The following is a 17,762-nucleotide window of genomic DNA, read 5'->3' on the forward strand; positions in this document are numbered from 1 at the left end:
TGACCAGAACGCCTTATTTATCCCCCCGGCGGTAGTTCCGCGTCATCGCAAAAGGCATACGCAAAACTTACAGTCTTAAGGCCAAACTCTCCACGGCACTATACTTCCGACCAGCATCTTGCCCCGAATATTCTTGTGTGACAATTGCGTTTGCGACATTTGCATGCTTAGAGGAAGGATTTTCCATTTGCCCCTCAATTATGAAGCCCAGGATTTTGCCTTCAATTTGGCTGGTAAAAACAGTTTTTTCTAAGACTGACTCAGTGCACGCCTACTACCTGTTCTCTCTTACAAAGGATATCACAAAGACGGACATTGTCACTCCGTTTGGTCTACGAAATGCCCCTCAAAGCTTTCAGCGGCGTATTGATGACGTATGTTGTGACCTTGACTTTACCTTTGTGCAAACATGGAAAAGCGGAAGTGGCCTTTTTAAGCCATACTATTAGTGCCAGTGGTATCTGTCCTCTTACATGTATTTAGGCAGTTCGTACCTTTCCGGTTCCTCAGGACAAAAAAGCATTGCACCAGTTGTTTGGCCTCATGATCTACTACCAACGCTTCGTACCCAGTTGTGTTTAGACTGATGGCCTCTCGCACCAGGCCCTGACTGCCGACAGTTTTACAAGAACCACCAGCATTCGACGAAGCTAAAAGTTCCTTGTTAGAGGCCGCGACGTCAGTGTACCTTCACGCCAACACAGGTACATGCATAACCATGAAAGCATCCAACTTTGCTGTAGGCGCCGTACTTGAGTAGTTCATTGAGGGACAATGGAAACTTATCTCCCATGGAACTTCCATAACAACACGGATCACAAGCCCCTCAGAGGGCCTGTACTGCACATCGGCGGGGTTGGTTTATGAAACGACACTCTGTCCGCCAGGAGACTTCTTCTCCACCCCTACCATCGAGGACGCTTTCTCGTTTATCACAAGACTGTGGTGTTCAATGCAACACCAGCATGGCAGCCATGATACCTACCTCTCCCTGACCTCCATACTGCTACCCACGTTTATGTGCAACGGCACGATAGTCACAGACCTCCGTTGGGCATGACACGTCCATGATGGTACCTCCCGGGTGATCCTCCCCTTGGACAAACATTTTACCGTGGACGTCAGTGGTAGACCCTCGAAGTCACAGTTAACAATTAAGGGACCGGTCATTATTCATCGCCCGAGGGGGCGGAGGGTTTTAGGTGGGATCACTTTATTTAGGAGAACAGAAGGGGGGATCAGTCGTAACTGAGAACCCCAAAGGGGGTATCACTGAAAACTTTGGAAGGATTCAGAGGGGGGACCACTCAAATTTGCTTGGAAAATGTAGACATGTTGGGATCACGAAAGTCATCAAAAGTTATTAGGGAGGGTCACTTCAGTGAAGTAACATTCAAAGAGGGGATTGGCTAAATTTCACCTTGTTTAGCCCCAAATCGTCCGCCCCCCCCCCCCCAACCAGGCGATAAATAATGACCGGTCCCTAAAAGCCCGCGAAACTGCCTCGAGATCCTGATGTCCTTATCAGTGTTTCTTCTAGGTCTCCCAGACTTCCGCCTGCAAGTTCCACCTTCCTTTCTCAAACAGTCCGGTCTAAAGAGAGCCCTGGTAAAAGAATTTGTTTGCGTAAGATTTAACTGCAGTTCCACCCTCCGCAACCCAAGAAAGCCATACCAATCGGCGACCAGCACCCGTCTTTTACTATCTCACAGACCAGTAGGGGGTAGTTTAGTGCCCCGAACATTCTTGCGAACACGTGGGGTTTGCGAAAAGTGGAATTACTGCGTGTGGTGTTACGTTGTAAAATTAAAAAGTACTTGTAACTCGTTTTAGCGTCTCTTTCTTCTTCACCCTGAAATATCGTTCAAAATCAATCTTACGACCCAGCTCTCCACGGTGCTACGAGCTGAAACCTTCGGCCAGCAACCTAAATGGAACGCGTACAGGCATATATCTATCGTTCAAGCAAAATTATCTTAACGGTAACAAGGGCGTAATATTATTGATAACAACAGCAAAACACTAAAACTTCCAAAGGAAGGGAAGGGTGGGAATTACTAAAACGACGAACTTGTCCTTAGAATTTAGTAATACACCTCAAAAGTGAATCTTCCAAATTTTGCACATCCTTTATGGATAGACTGGTGACCGAATATAAGCGATAATAATGAGAGCAGAGCACATAATAGCACAAAGTTGCGTTATATATTACTGACTAAACGGCGTGACGCTCCATTCACTGCGTTAAACAATTCTGCTGTAAAACGTTGCTAATAAGGCTATTGTTGGCACTGTTAGACACTTAAAGACAAAAAAAAGCCTTGAATCCAATAAAACTACAAAATGTTGACTTTATTATCTTTTGCGCTCGGTTACACTGTATACTTTCGGTCCAATTCCCTATATACTTTATCTTATAAAAGAGGTACTTTTTAAAACATACACCCTGGCGTCAGTGAGGACCCATTATTTTAAGCCCTTCACTCCTGGTAGTGACTTAACACAAATATTCTTTCAGTAAAATCCCAGGAAACAATTAGTACTATGCAAGTTTTCATTTGAAAGATAACAACAAAGTATTCAGGACTTCGTTCACGGATTTAAAAGTTGGAGTGACAAATAATCTCGCCAAAATGTGACCTAAAGGTGGACGACTTAAAGGGCGTCTGTCACGATTTTAAAGCCCTTAACAAAGTACAAAGTTATCTTGAAGGTCCTTAGAATGCTAGTTCAGTAAAAGAGAAATACTAATTCAAGGGTAAAAGCATAATATGGAGAAATCAAGATGGTTTGGGATGAAGGAAACAAACAGGGACTACAACTAATGCGTAAAAACGATGCAGAAAGGACAAGGGCACCCGGGAAAGAAAATTACTAATTTAAAGTCGCTAATGAGGACGCAACAACGTGTTCAGTTCCTGACCGTTCCCTGATCTTTGAAAGTCCACCCGTTACTATCGAAATAGTCCTCCAAAGGTTGTCAAAATACTGCATTGCGACGTCATTCCGTACAATATGAGATTGGCAGGAAGCCGCTATGAAAACCAAACTGGTGGCTCGACTAGCTTCTGAGTTTTTTTTTCTGTTCCTGCGAAGCTGGTTAGCCGTTGCTTTGTAACTGACACGTTCTTTCGTAGCAGCCTTCCTCCAATTTCATGTTGGACGGATTGACGTCACGTCAGGAGGCCAACGCCACTGCTCTCTCCGGGATGAACTTGTACTTTTTTTAATGAGTGTAACACAGGTCAAAATTTGGTAGACATAAAGTTCGCTATTTAGACAAGTTATTTATGCTATCTTAACATGTAAACCTGCAGAAAACAAACATGAATTTACATCAACTTATATGAAAAGCAGTGGGTGAAAAGCTTAGCGCGTCAACTATATTAGAGTGCGGGGGTCACCCCTCCAAACGACAGGGCCCAGTTGTTCGAAAGGCGGTTAGCGCTAACCGGGGGTTAAATTTTAAGCCGGGTTTCTTTTTCTTTTAATGAAAAGCACTCACTCGGATAATTTTCTCTTTTCTTTTTAGAGTATCCAGTAATCAAATTGCAGGCAAAGTGAATTAAACTGAATTTGCTTTTTAAGCTCTCATATCTGAGTTCAAATTTCGTACTGACCCTGAGTTATCTTAACCCAACTTTGAGCAACCCAGCCCAGGTATTTAGAGAAATTTTTATAACGATATTTTTATAAAAGATCACAAAGTACAAAAAAATAGGCAGTGTTACTGCGCTTTTCACAAACATACGAATTCTGAAGTTCAAAAGCCAACGGACGATTGCGTTTTTCGCTGCTGTCAATCGTCTTAACGGACCTCTTAGGAAACAAAACTTTCCTTTAACGGGTTTGTGATTTGTGGATTTCGATCCGTTTTGTGTGTTTCTGTTTTTTAAGGTTCGTTGCTTGTGATTGTAATTAATATATAGATTTAGCCACAGCTAAAAGCGAAGCTCCCATTAATAAATTTATAACTTAAATCAAACAATAATTTTGTATTCCTCAAATCAGTTAACTTAAAGGGACAGTGTCCCGATTATGCGCACGCGCGAGCGTCATCTGTTTTTTCTTCAAAGTACAATAGAACTGTCAAATTGACTCGACAAGATTTCCTACCGGACCGCACCGCCGACAGAGATTTGTTGTTTATATTCTCAAGTAATATTTTACACTTTCGAAGAAGTCTTTCGTCTTATATAAAAATTTGGCTCGCGGTTCGAAGACTTATCGCGATTTTATCGCTAGCTGGGCCGCCTCGCGACCCGAAAATCTCGTTCCGCTCGCTTTAAAAACATATTTTCTAATTTGAAACTCGTGTCAGAGGTCAATCGCTCCAAGTCCAGTAATATCTGCCTGATTTGCTCGCGTTCTAGCCTCAAACGTTTGAAAGACATACATGTGACCTTTGAGGGAAAAGCCAAGTTATTTTGGAGTGAAAAAAATCTTGTATCGAGTTAATATAGCCTTATTTGTACACCAAAAAAATAGTCTTCGGTCACATTTAAGAGCAATAATGGCTCTTGATCACAGTAGATAAGGCGTGGAAAACAAATTCTTGGAAAACAAATCAGGCCGAATTGTTTGCGTTCGACAAGCGTACAAATTCTTGTCAATAAATCTGGGTGCGTGCAAACCATTCTTTTATTTTTTTTTAAACACCACATCTGAGGAGAAAGAGTACTATGAGGCGCTGTTTTTATCATGCAGACCTCGTACAAAATGCAGTATTTCACAATTTTTCAAGAAAAATTGCATTCATTCAATGCTCAGGACCATCGAAGCGCGTGGACTTTTAATTAGCGAAAACGTTCAAAAAATGTCCAAAATCACCTATACGGCCAGCCGGTTCTAACTTTTGACAAGCGCCAAATTTGCCAAGAAATTTTAAAAGAGTCACGCTTCAACGTGATAAAGAATTTATTGAGTCTATTTTTTATTAACGGTTTTATAACCATGTGTAATCTTAAAAAGCGTTTGATACGCTTGGCATTTTGAGTAATCCTACAAGCGATGTTTATGAACACCTGAAAACAAACGGCAAAGCGATGAAAATTACACTTTTGAGACTACCGACAATCAATAAAGAAATATAATTCGGTAGAACGTTTACAGAGACAACAATTTTCATTCACGAAAACAAATGAGTATTTAGGTGTCTCTAAGAATCCTCAAGTCTTCACTAGTAAGCTTAAAGATTAAGGTTATGTTTTAAGCCGCCGGTTTCCCGGTGTTTCCTTTTTTCAAAGATGAACTCACGACAAGAAAATCGCTCAAAGCTTTCTTTCTACAGCCAAGTACAGCCAAAATTATAACTAAATATTCTTCGGAAATTTTTTCGTTCTATTTACGGTGAATTAATATCGACTAAAGGCTTTTTAAAGTTCTGTAAGCTTAAGCTTATATCAAACCTCATACTAGGTCAGATCAGTGTCTCAGTCAAATCTTAATACAAACGTGCATAAACTAGCTTCATAAACTGTGCCACTGGACTTCATGAAATTAGATATAAATACAATAATTACTCAGGCTTACCATATTTTGAGATGCAGCTCCTGAAAGCTAGCAAGAAAGGCAAGGATCGCTTGAGCCTTTATAATTCTCGTACGCATCCAGCAAGGTGAAAAACAAAAACGATGCCAACCGAAATCGGATTATCGGCTTTGACAAGCGACGCATTCTCAACCAAAAACCCAATAAGCAAACCAGCCATGAATAAGAGAACACTCTTGATAGCAGCTGTATTTCATTTTTTACATCCAGTGGAAAAAGACAGTTAAAAACATCACAAGTTGACTCAAAACTCTGTCAGCTTCAGCTGTCAAAGTAAACAACTTTCAAGATGCTGCATAAATTTTACGCATGAACTCACCTGTCAAATTTTAACCAATCAGAGCATAAAAATTGGACGTGGAGCGTGACCAACACATGACCATGGTTAGAAAAGGTCTTCCCCGCCTGTATTTTAAAAAAACTGGCTGAATTTTTGCGTCTGCGGTCAGTTTGAAATCAAAATCGTTATAGTGCTGGGCGATACTGACATAAACACAACATATTTGATGTGAATTAAAATTAAAAAAAGTAAGCGTGAGCCTGCGATCATTTCAAAACGAGTAAATTTTCAGCGGATAACTTCAAAAAATACTCGACCTTGATGGGTCGACACCTGAGCCCGCGATACGGTCAGGTGATACTGGTCAGCGGATACCCTGTTTTGACAGCTGTCAATTGATGACGACGTTGATGCCCATTGATGTGCAATCAGCTTTCTCCTGGGCTCCCAAAGTAGCTAGAAAGTGTGAGAGTAAACATTGGTATGCCTGTGGTGCGGACGGACGGTCGGGCGGGCGGTCGGTGTACGGTCACGTGATTACCAAATTTTCTCGGATGGGTAGTTTACCACATTTTGTTACCCATGGTGCTCCGCTGCGCGCTTCGCGCGCGAGAGCTCCGCTATGATTGACGGCAGCGAAAAACTCAATTGTGAAGGCAGCTTTTGAACTTTAGAGTTCGCATGTTGTTGAAAAGCGCAGTAATCTAATACTGTGTCTCATTATCGCTGAAAAGTGGATATATTACCTACAACGCCCCTTTACCCGCGTCTTGCTTACACGGCACTTGTGATTTCTCTCAAGTCGCTTGTCAAACCTACACTTTTGGTACGAGAGACTTGTGCCTCACGTTTATTACAGTCAGATATAAAAATACGGTAACAAAAGGTCTTCTATAATATCAAGCACCCCTTCAAACATGTGGGTGTAAAATAACACATCTCTGAAGCCCACCAAATGCTGATAAAATCAGTGTACATCGCCACTGCTCATAAATGGAGGCGGTCGTTCGTATCTTGATCTGCCTGAAAGATACAAGTAAAAAAATTCTCGTTTAATGTGTAAACGAAGATATCTGCTTTTGCGTTTAAGCGATTTTATAACTTATTGCGTCGATCTGGATTCTTCATTTTTACTGATCCAGAGATGAAATTTTCCATTGAACTGAAAACTACGAGAACGGTCACACCATACACTCTTTTAATAGCGTTTGGCAGTAAGTTGATTTTATTTTTACTGGTATCGAGAAAGCTAAATAAAAACTTTTACAAATGATGGAAATTGAATGGATCAGTTTGCTCACGATGTCCTGACTGAGTGTTAGTACTGTGTGTACTCATGTGAATGGCAAAAAGTGTTCAAATGAGTGACTACCAAAGTGACTAGGTTGCACGCGGATACAAGATAATGAAAAGAGATAAAGCGCACTGGTTTAGTAGTTACATGTAGCTCGTATGGGGGTGATTATGTTAGATACTCAGTGACAGAAGTGGAAAACAGGTAGCGCATGAGAATGTTTATTATAACTAGTGTGTTGACTATTAGCCTGGTTGTTCCACGTGACATATTTGATGGACTTGCGCATGAACGCGAGGTTATGTTTGAAATGGATGCTGTGGAATGTGAGGTTTTCTCGGAGAACCTAATTCTTATTATTCTACTTTTGAAACTTGCCAAAATTTAGTAAAAAGTACAAACTTAATGCATTGATAAAATAATTACTCATCAATAGGGCACTGTTCCTCTTTTCACGGATATCGAGCTAATCATGTGAGACTTTTTTAAATCAAAATTATCCTATTAAGTGCAAATAGTGGCGAACATCAATTTTCTCCCGACAACATCATTACACAGTCAAGAGAAATGGTTAGGAAGATAAATAAATACCAAACGAAAAAATGCTTTGATTTTTTATCAAATTCTCTTAACTAATTCTAAGGAAATGTATGGGGTTCAGTCTGGAGAATTTGTATGTGGATGTTAGGGATTAAAGGGTTATAACATGAGATTTCCCTCCAGCTGCGTTCATCTTGCCTACTAGACAGACTGAAAACAATAGCTATTTGGGCCTTTCAAACAGTTTGGTGGCATTCTCCAGTGCTATCCAGCCTGTTTTCCACTCTGCTGAGTCAGTGGCTTAACAAATCAAAGAATCCTACTCACAACTGAGTAACCAAGCCATCAGTCACCTTGAGCAGATCCTGGATAATACTGATTGTTTCCGTCTGGTGATGATATGTTTACAGCAGGTTGTGGCGGCAGGCGGTATGGAGGGGGAGCTCCTAATGGGGCATCAGGTTCGTCATCATGTTGGCTTGGTGGTGGAAATCTGTTAATAACCAAGCATCAACCAATAATAATGCTTTTGAAATAAGGCTGAGTATGATGTAAAGAATGTTTTATTATGCAGATAAAAGAGAGATATACATAACACATCCTCTCATTTTTCATTTTCCTGTTCCCTTATGTCCCTTGTTCCTCACTCCCCATTCCGCGTTCCCTGTTTCCCATTCCCCGTTCCCCATTCCTTGCTTGCCATTCCCCGTTCCCCATTCCCCGTTCTCCATTCCCCATTCCCTTTCCCCATTCCCTGTCCCCCGTTCCCCATTCCCTGTTCCCCGTTCCCTGCTCCCCATTCCCTGTTTCCTGTTCCCCATTCCCGTTTAAGTAACATCTCCAACTTACACTTTGCATATTTGGAATCTTATTTTTTTTTGTAATTTTAATTTAGATAGAGGGCCACAAGTTTACTAGTTTCTGTAACTATTCCATGCTACCCTCTTTAAATAGAGTGTATTATTATTATTACTATTAAGAGGGCAACAAGTTGCACAAGTGCTTGATCTTGATGACCTTCAAAACATAGGGGACAGCAAACAGTCTAGGTGAGTAGTAAATATTAGCAAATAAACTACATGTTAATGAAAAATCCTTACTGTTTGTAAGGAGTTGAGGACTCTCTTGGCTGGCCAGGTTCATGACCAGCTGAACCATTGTGACTAGCATCACCATTCTGATGGGACAGCTGACGCAATCGGAATGTTGCCCGTAATATTGAATCATGATGAGACAACTGGGAACTAGTAAAAATGTTACAACAAAAATCAATGGTCAACTAATATAACAAATCTGCTCATATTAATTTGAACACTCAAATGTCGTTCATTCAGGCATCATTGCTGAGTGGTTGGTGTTCAAGATTTCATGCAGTCTCTGAGACTTAAATCCTCATATTCTCTGGTTTCGAGAAGGAGAAATTTTTTTTTTTTGGGTGCTGAGTTCAACCCCTGGGTCACATTTGTATTTAGCCAACTGGTTTTCATCTTTACAGTTTAGTCTTTAAACAAGTTGAATGCATATGTTCAATTTGAAAAATTTGTTTCTTTATGCACTTTATCCTGGATAAATATATTACTATTGCGACAGTTTTTTGTTACCATAATATAACCATTTAATTTACTGAACACAAAAAATATGAGACGAATTTGAGATAAATGCTTTAGATACAAAGAAATCATATGAAGCAATAACTTGTAAACTGATTTTTATTTAATTTGTTCTTAACATGACCATCTGGAAACCTTCTACATGTAAATGTTAAAAAAAGAAGAATAATAAGGAACAAACCTTGAAGTCTCAGCATCCCTCTTTGGCCTAATAAAATATGAAAAAAATATGTAGTGAACATCAAGAAAAAATAAAAATCTAAAGAATAGTATGTAAAATAAAACAGGCTACATTGTGTAATTTAATCAACAATTACCAATGAGCAACAACCCTCACGGATTACACCAATTTTAAAATATCTCCTGAAGGGTTCCAAAGCTGCAGTGAACTGCTCTTTCTTGTACCTTGGCACAAACTCAACTGTTTTCAAAGGACATTCCCATTCGCCACGGGCGGCGTTTTGAGTATTCCTACATGCGATGTTTATGTTCGACTGGAAACAACCGGTGCAGCGATGAAAATTGCGAGAGGGACTACTAACAATCAATAAAATAAGTTTAATTCGGTGAAACATGTACAGAGACAATAATTTTCATTCACGAAGAGAAGTATTGAAAGTAAAGTGTCTCAGAAAGTCATGAGTCAGGCAAGCATGAGCTTATTTATGTTTTAAGCCGGCTTCCCGGCCTGGTGTTCGCTCTTTTTCAAGATGAACTCGAGGCAAGAAAATCGCTCAGAGCTTTCTGTTTACAGCCAAAATCATAACTAAATAATCTTCCGAACCTTTTCTTTGAATTTGCGGGTCAAAAAATGTCTAAAGGCTTTTTAAACCTGATACTATTGTAGGTTAGATCATTGCTTGCGTTTTAACTTAAGCCGCATAAACCATACGCTCGACTTCAGGAAACAGAAAAAAAAACATCAAAAACAATAATGGCTCAAGCTTACCAGTCGAGATGCTGCTTCTGAAGGTCATCAAGTGTTCCAGAATCACTTGAGACTTTTCAACCTTCTTACGCCTCAAGCAAGGGCAAAAGAGTAAGCTCATTTTTGAAAACAATGCCATCCGAAATCGGATTTCCAATGACTTTGACAAGCGGTGCATTTGTCAACAAAAAGCGCAATAAACAAACCAGCCATGAATTACAGAACAATCTTGATAGCAGCTGTATTTCATTTTGTACACCAAGTAGAAAAAGACAGTTTAAAACATCACAAGATGACACAAAACTCTCTCAGCTCCAGCTATCAGTAAGCAAGTTTCCAGACGCTGCAAAAATTTTCTGCATAAACTCACCTGTCAAATTTTGACCAATCAGAACATAAAAATTGGACGTAGAGCGTGATCAACGCGTGACAGTGAGAAAAGTCAAAGGCGATTGCCTTCCCTGCATGTAAATGTAAAAGCCAGTTGAATTTTCGTGTCCGAGATCAGTTCGAAATCAACATTTTAAAAGAGCGGCTCATGAAACACGACTTATTTCATATGCATTTTAAAAAATTTGAACTGGAGCCTGCGATCATTTGAAAAGTAGCAACTTGTCAGCGAATACCTTCAAAATATTACTCGAACTCAGAGGGTCGATACCTGAACCCGCAATACGGTCAGGCGATACTGGTCAGCAGAAACACTGTTTTGACAGCTGTCAATTAATCAAAACATGTATATACAATATCAGGTTGCAGGCTCCCAAACTAGCTAGAAAGTGTGAGATTAAACATTGGTATGCCTGTGGTGCGGACGGACGGAAGGTCGGGTGATCGGTGTACGGTCACGTGATTGCCGAATTTTCTAGGATGGATAGATTTTCTATAAAGCTATGGGGCTTTGAATTGAGCCCGTGATCAAATAAAATATCAGCGCAAAACTTTAAACACTGCGTGACCTCAATAGATAGAAAAATGAGCCTGCGATCCACTCAGGTGATGATGGTCAGCGTATACTCTAGTTTGACAGCTGTCAATTAACCTTCATTAGAATGGCGAATATTTGAATTAACAGACTACGAGTGTGAGTAGGACATTTCGGTCCGGCATGTAGTGGAAAATGCCAGATCGTGTACCCGAGTGAACCTGAGCCCTCGTTATTAGTTTTCTGATAGCGGTCTGCACATGTCCCATTTTGACAGCTATCAATTGACCTTAATTTGGCTTGCCAATGTAACTTTAAACGACTGTCAGCCAACTGACAACCTTGCCCGCCGTAGTTTCGTTTTTATGTTGAATTAGTAAGTGTGACATATTATATCAGCTTATATATAGGGGCAAAACGACTGGTCTTTTATCTGAGCCCGCGAGACGGTCATGTGATAATTGTCAGCGGATGTCTGATTTTGACAGCTGTCAATCTAATCGTACTCATACGGATGGCTTACATAACTAAGAGGCTAGTCAAGTTGTGCAAGATCTATTGTGACATTTGAGATCGGCTTACATGAGGTGTGTGTACGGACGGGCGTACGCTACGTCATAACCAAATTTTCTGGGATGGATAGTTTGCCAAATTTTCTTCCCATGGTGCTCCGCTGCGCGCGCATGGGAGCTCCGCTATAATTCACTTTCGATTTTCAGTAATTTTGGAGAAAAAATAGCCTGGAGAGTACAGAAAACAGCATTTCAGAGCGTCTAAATATAAAAATTTTCTGGGGGAGTATGCCCCCAGACCCCCCTACAGGCTTGCGCCTTTGGTGCTCGCCAGTTTCTCCAGAACTGGCCGCTTACTTTGACAACTAAGCCGTCTACTTCAAAACTTTCTGATAACCCTGATAACCCTTTGCATACAAACTGAATACAGAAAACATGCAGTGCTTGGATGATCTGCCCTCCAGGATCTTCCTGGTGCTGGCATCTTCCTCCCTCCATGTAAAGAGCCCCTTAATTAATTAAGAATAAAAGCACAGCTCCCTTACAAAATAAGACCAAGGCACTAACCTTCCTTCACGGAAGCAGAAGAAGATGATGCTAAGGATGATGGCAATGACGAAGACCACAAGAAGCGGCAGAATCAATATTAGGAGAAAGTCACTGCCAAAATCTCTGGCAGAAGAGTCATACACTGGTGCTACATATGTAGATTCTACAAAACCCTCTCCACTGGGTGCTGATTTGGTGACATCACCAACAACCACAGCCATTTTGCTCATATCCATCTGTTAAGTAAATAGAATGTAAATAAATTGGAGGAGCAAAGAAACTAATGGTTCGATTATCCCTTATTATTACTACAGTATTTTAATAAAGCCATGTAATATTATTTTTTGTTAGCATTTTACAATGTACATTCTCTGAATATGAAGGTTATGCATATAGCAATGTACATAAAAGGGCAATCAAGTTGAATAACATTATTTAGTACATATAATTTTATACAGCTGTATATCTACTAAAAAGCTCATAAAATGCATAATTATCTGAATTGAAAGGAATTATTTTTAGTAATTATATCTGACTTCTTACGTAGAGCATGATAGCATGCAATTTTAGGCCAAGTGAGTTTTCAAAACATGCAAATGTTGTTGTTGTTGACTTGTACCTCTCCAATGTGTTCTTTTGTTTTGTCCAACAATGCCAGACAAAGTAAACTTGTGATGGTAGACAACAAAGAAAAAACATTTCCAGGCCTGAAAAGCCTGAGTTGATGCAAAATGCTTGTGTGCTGTTATTTGTATGTTAAAGGTCAAAATTAAATTTAGGTTAAAATTCATGAATGATCAGGGCTAGGAGATAAAGGAAACTGAGAATCAACCTGGGTTAAAAGAATTTTAACAGGAATTTAATTTTGACCTGTAACATGTATATGTTGTAGGTAAAATTTATCTCAGGTTAAATCAGCATTCAACCTGGCTTGATTCAGAATTTCCTTTGCCTCCTAGCCGTAATTATTCATTGGAAAGAAAGCAAACTCTGATTTAACCTGAGGAAAGATTTTACCCTGAACATACCTCATTACATGAAATTTTGGCGACCCGTTAACTGAGCAATTTTGAAAAATCCTTAACACTTAAAAGTGTTTTTTGGTTAAAATTCTCATTAAAAGAAACAAGGTTTTAATGTTTGAGTAAGGTAGAATTCCACTGTTGTGTAATTTTTACCTTTTTGCGTATAATTTTTGTGCGTAAATAAAATCCTTATTTAGCACTACTTTAACTTAACAATTTTTTGTAAATTTTGGAACATAATTCACTTAATTTTCGTGATTTCACAAACTGAAACTTTGGCAAATTAAGGTATTCAATACTTTTACGATTATGTGATAAAAATAACAATAATCATTAATAGCTTCATTAAAATCAAAATCATTGTAACATTCAGACACTTAATTTTGAACGAAACAAACGAAACTCTAATTGTAATATCATATCTTAATGCTGTCCTCACTCATATTTAAGGTACCGACCATCAAATAGCATATGTGTGTGAAACTAACCAGATGGCAGAATTTCATATTGTACTCACCTTAATTTAGTGACGATTTAAATTTAGCGACACTTAATTTTGGTGCATTTTATTCACTAAATTAGAGTGTCACCAAAATTTCATGTAATAGGTAAATGCATCTGCATTGCATCCGTGTTTTTCACTTATCTTTGACCTAAACTGTGTAATGGATACTGTTTACAAGCCTGACTTGTTGAGTGCATTCACTGCAACAATGCTGATTTGCACAAGGATGTTGAGAGCAGAGGAAGATCATTGACTTACCAGTCTAAACTTGCACCAGTCAATATCATATGGCAAGAACTGTTGGTCTGCTTGAGAACTTGATCCAGCACAACCTTGGTAATAACTTTTCAACACTTCATAGGATGAATCACCACCAACAGTTATGTACACACTGCCAACAAGACAGAATATCACTCAAATGATGATGCGCTTAAGTTACTTTTCATTCTACATGGTGTGCATCATGATGATAATTAAATTTTAATAGCCTGCATTCGGCATGGGAAGAAATCTAGTTATTAGTAGATAGAAAAACACAACAGTCTATTTGGAGAGCATATTTTGTTTTATATAGACGCTGCCCACCTAAGACTGGCCTTTGCTATTTGTGGGCAGTGAAAAAAAAAGGTAAATTTGAATTAACCAATAAAATGAAAAGAAATGAAATGAAATGCTTCTCAAGTTCAATTCATTTGAGTTCAAATAACAACAACAATTAAGGCTTTAAAATACAAGACAAAGGGAAACACAATTTAAACTGGCTTGTAAATTTTCAAACCAAATAAAACATTATAATATTTAATTGCGCACAAATTTAAAATGTTTTCACTGAAACCTGTATTGACCAGAGCCAATTTCTCAAGCAGGCAAGAGGGTATGTAGTAATCCTCACCCTTTTCTTCTCAAATAAGTTTTCTGAACCACCCTTTATAAAAACAGGCGGACAAAATATAATACATGAACAAACAAGAGAAGACTTCACTTACCCTTCCTTCTGTGGGGGAATTGGTACTCTTCCAGCCCTGTTCAGTTTTGATTCCACTGATGTTACCCTTATTCCACCTTTTGGCTGCCAGACTTCTTTCACTCTTTCAACAAAGTCTGCAGTCCCTTTTCCCTCTAAAAACTCATCAATGCTGCTGTTTCTTATCAAGAACTCTGCTTGGTATCGTGGAATTCCTGAATGGCATATTGAGAAGTGATCGTTATTTCAGACACTATGGGATATGTACTGTAGTCCGAGGCCCACATGAACTGATTACAGAAAAATTAAGACTAACCAAGACAAGAAGCAGAGGTCAAGGAAGCATGTAAAAGGGCCAGCTAGTTACAGTTGTACATACAACATGCAAACAGATGTGTGCAGTAACCAGGGACGCCACTAAGATTTCAAGTTGCCAGGTAAATACAACAGGTAGGTGGGGAATAAAACAGCTACTCACGAAGTAGGGATTTCCTTTAGTGCTATGTTTCTTCTATTTTCCTATGAAAGTAGCCGGGGGAAATCCCCTGCCCCTCCTCTTAATGACATCCCTGAGTAGGAAGCCACTTCCATTAGGAAATCCAAAGACATGATCAAATGTTTTAAGGATGCAATTTTATAGCCTTAAAACAAATAACAATTAAGTCTGACAAAGACTAAGGCTCAGATAATTTCAATCTTAAATATGTCTCCAACTACAACAATGTTGTAAGGAAAGCACTAGACCACATGTAATGCTAAATGACACACACCTTTGGATTTATCGATGCTAATAACAATCTCTTTTCTTGATGTGTTGTAATCCTTTTTGTTCCATGCAGTGACCTAAAACCAAATAACCATTGTTACAGTTACATCACCTACCCTAAAAGAGTGACAAAAACCCAGCAATTACACCAAACAAATTGCGGAATGACAAAATGTTGTGTTTTGGTTGCAGCATTGGTGACTCATTTGCTTATACGCCCTTTGCAGAACTTGGTCAAATACTTGGATACCACTAAGCAACTGCTCACCGGATGCAAGCCATCCAAACATCCAATCTGATCATAAAGCTATGGGAGTGATTGGGCGAAGCATTCCCAGGTTAGGTAATTCAGACATCTTTAAAGTCTTCTTTAATCTAGTCCAGTCATTTTGGTTAATTTTTGCCAAATAATTAAACTAGGAATTCTTTGCTTCATGGCGTGCAAAGCTTTGTGATTAAAATGAAAGCTTAAAAGGCTTCCTATCCAGTGAGCAGGTTCTGTTATACTATTATTCTTGCTGCTTTCAACATGTTTTAACTCTTGACGGTCATTTTTGTGCTTTTTACCAAGGGTCTATGAAGCAGTTATTTTACATTGTACCTCCAAAACTATTTGACTTGAGACTTCAGGTCCCGGAGTGCCATAAATGAAGGCTCTATCAGTTGGCTGATCTTGCTCCAGTAGTAACCAGGGAGGAAGATCTGGCAACCCTAATGTAGAAGCTATAAATTTTACCTCTGTCTGGCCAGCTGAATGAGATACAAAAATACAGACATTAGTCTCCCCAATGGAAACATATGTTTATTATGAAAATCACTGCACTAAAAATGTACAGTTCGACATTATAATATCTATTAATACCTTTAAGCTCCAAGAATGACATGAATTTTCTCAGTACACTTTCAAGAGAAAATGTTGTGAGAATTAATGACATGAACACAAAAGGGAAAATGCTTTGATCTTTCACTAGATTTCCCGAATCTTTGTAAAATGTATGGAGATCAGTCTGAAGAATTTGTATGTGCATATTGTGGCTTAAAGGGTTAAAGGTAATACAAGATTTACGGAGATATATATGGAACTAAGTCATACATTTTTTATTTAAAGTAAAGCTCACTTTAAAATTATTAGGTACATCATAAAAAAAATCTTTAAAAACCACCTGAGCTAAACTATTCTAAAATAGATGACAAAACTTACAAGCACTTGGAATAAATTCAGAGACAATAAGCTCTTTTTGAAGAAATATTCCAACAGTAGCACCTGTGGTAATATTGGATGTCCTGCTTAACTGAATGCAGGCAAAAAGGAACCCTGCAAAGAAGATATTAATAATGTTGTGCCATATCAGAAAGAACCTCCATGTACTGCACTAGGATTAAGCTTGCATACTATGGAAATTAAGTTAGCATATATTGACCAATTATTTTGTTAAGTGAATTAAATTGACATAGGAATAATAATTAATAGATTAATTTTTGGGAAGTAATCATTTCAAAAGACCTTTGAGATGTACTACTTGCTATACTGCATTCCATAAATCCTGAACTCTACACAGATATACAGATGCAGTTAAAAGAATACTACAACGTGAAACTTGTAGATACTTAAATACTTGGCTCTTGCCACAACTGGAAACAACAGTGGGCTAAAACTTCTGGTATTTTCAGATTTACAAGAAAGATAAGAAATAAAAAATAAACGATCTTAGAATACCGTTTTTCCCGAACGAAGTAAATTTGAAAGTTTTTTTTAGTTGATGCCTTAGTTTTATTTGTCTGTGAGGGAAATAAGGGGGGCAGAGTATTCTACAATTTATCACACAAAATTAAGCAGAGACAGATGAGTTCTGAAACAGCCACCAAAGATTCTTGGATAAACACTGTGTAGCTGTCGACTGATATGCATCTTGGGCCACTTCAACATAACTTTAATACCTACAAACTTACCGAGCGCAAAGGCAAGATTCAGAGTCATCATCTTCTAATCGCAGCAGTTTCTTTAAGAATCTAGAAAGAAGATATAGACGCCCTTTCTGAATAAAATTGTACTCAGTAGACCAGAACTTTATTTTATAAAGTGTCCAAATACTTTTGAGACCTACCTTCGCCTGTTTTAGGACCAATAAAGCCACTGCTCGTTCTGAAACACTTTGACGACCTTCCGTGATATCTCAAGTGGCAAATGTAAACAAAATTATCTCAATTATAGGCTTCAGTGGGTGAAAAATATCACACAGAGCGAACTATGTGTTTAACCCAACATTTGCAAGCTGTTTTGGAATTTTCAGACGCCTTAAAGGACTACCGCTGA

General features: G+C 38.8%; 1 protein-coding gene across 2 annotated transcripts; it reads right to left on the reverse strand.

Moving 5' to 3' along the window:
- Positions 1-6,438: 6,438 nt before the first annotated feature.
- Positions 6,439-17,751, reverse strand: LOC140927063 (epsilon-sarcoglycan-like). Of its 2 annotated transcripts, none has more exons than XM_073376728.1 (12): positions 17,554-17,751; positions 17,399-17,458; positions 16,650-16,763; positions 16,050-16,198; positions 15,453-15,525; positions 14,705-14,897; positions 13,977-14,109; positions 12,207-12,424; positions 9,456-9,482; positions 8,765-8,908; positions 8,018-8,157; positions 6,439-6,853 (listed from the first exon to the last, which is right to left on the reverse strand). In XM_073376728.1, exons 2-12 carry the CDS (start codon positions 17,427-17,429, stop codon positions 6,798-6,800), a joined length of 1,278 nt encoding a protein of 425 aa, XP_073232829.1. In that variant the 5' UTR covers positions 17,430-17,458; positions 17,554-17,751; the 3' UTR covers positions 6,439-6,797. The 2 variants fall into 2 exon arrangements, with proteins under 2 accessions (XP_073232829.1, XP_073232830.1); XM_073376729.1 differs by having other exon boundaries at positions 6,440-6,853; positions 7,992-8,157.
- Between the last annotated feature and the right edge of the window lie 11 nt (positions 17,752-17,762).

This window comes from Porites lutea, chromosome 2 (genome assembly GCF_958299795.1).
Source record: "Porites lutea chromosome 2, jaPorLute2.1, whole genome shotgun sequence".
NCBI classification, from domain to species: domain Eukaryota; kingdom Metazoa; phylum Cnidaria; class Anthozoa; order Scleractinia; family Poritidae; genus Porites; species Porites lutea.

What these genes read in the sequence shown, in the direction of transcription:
- LOC140927063 (XM_073376728.1), bottom strand. Translation starts at nt 17,429, where the DNA reads ATGATGACTCTGAATCTTGCCTTTGCGCTCG. An exon ending in ACTGGTGCAAGTTTAGACTG is followed by an intron (nt 12,425 to 13,976) that starts GTAAGTCAATGA and finishes TTTACTTAACAG; the next exon opens with ATGGATATGAGCAAAATGGC. An exon ending in TCCTCAACTCCTTACAAACA is followed by an intron (nt 8,158 to 8,764) that starts GTAAGGATTTTT and finishes GGTTATTAACAG; the next exon opens with ATTTCCACCACCAAGCCAAC.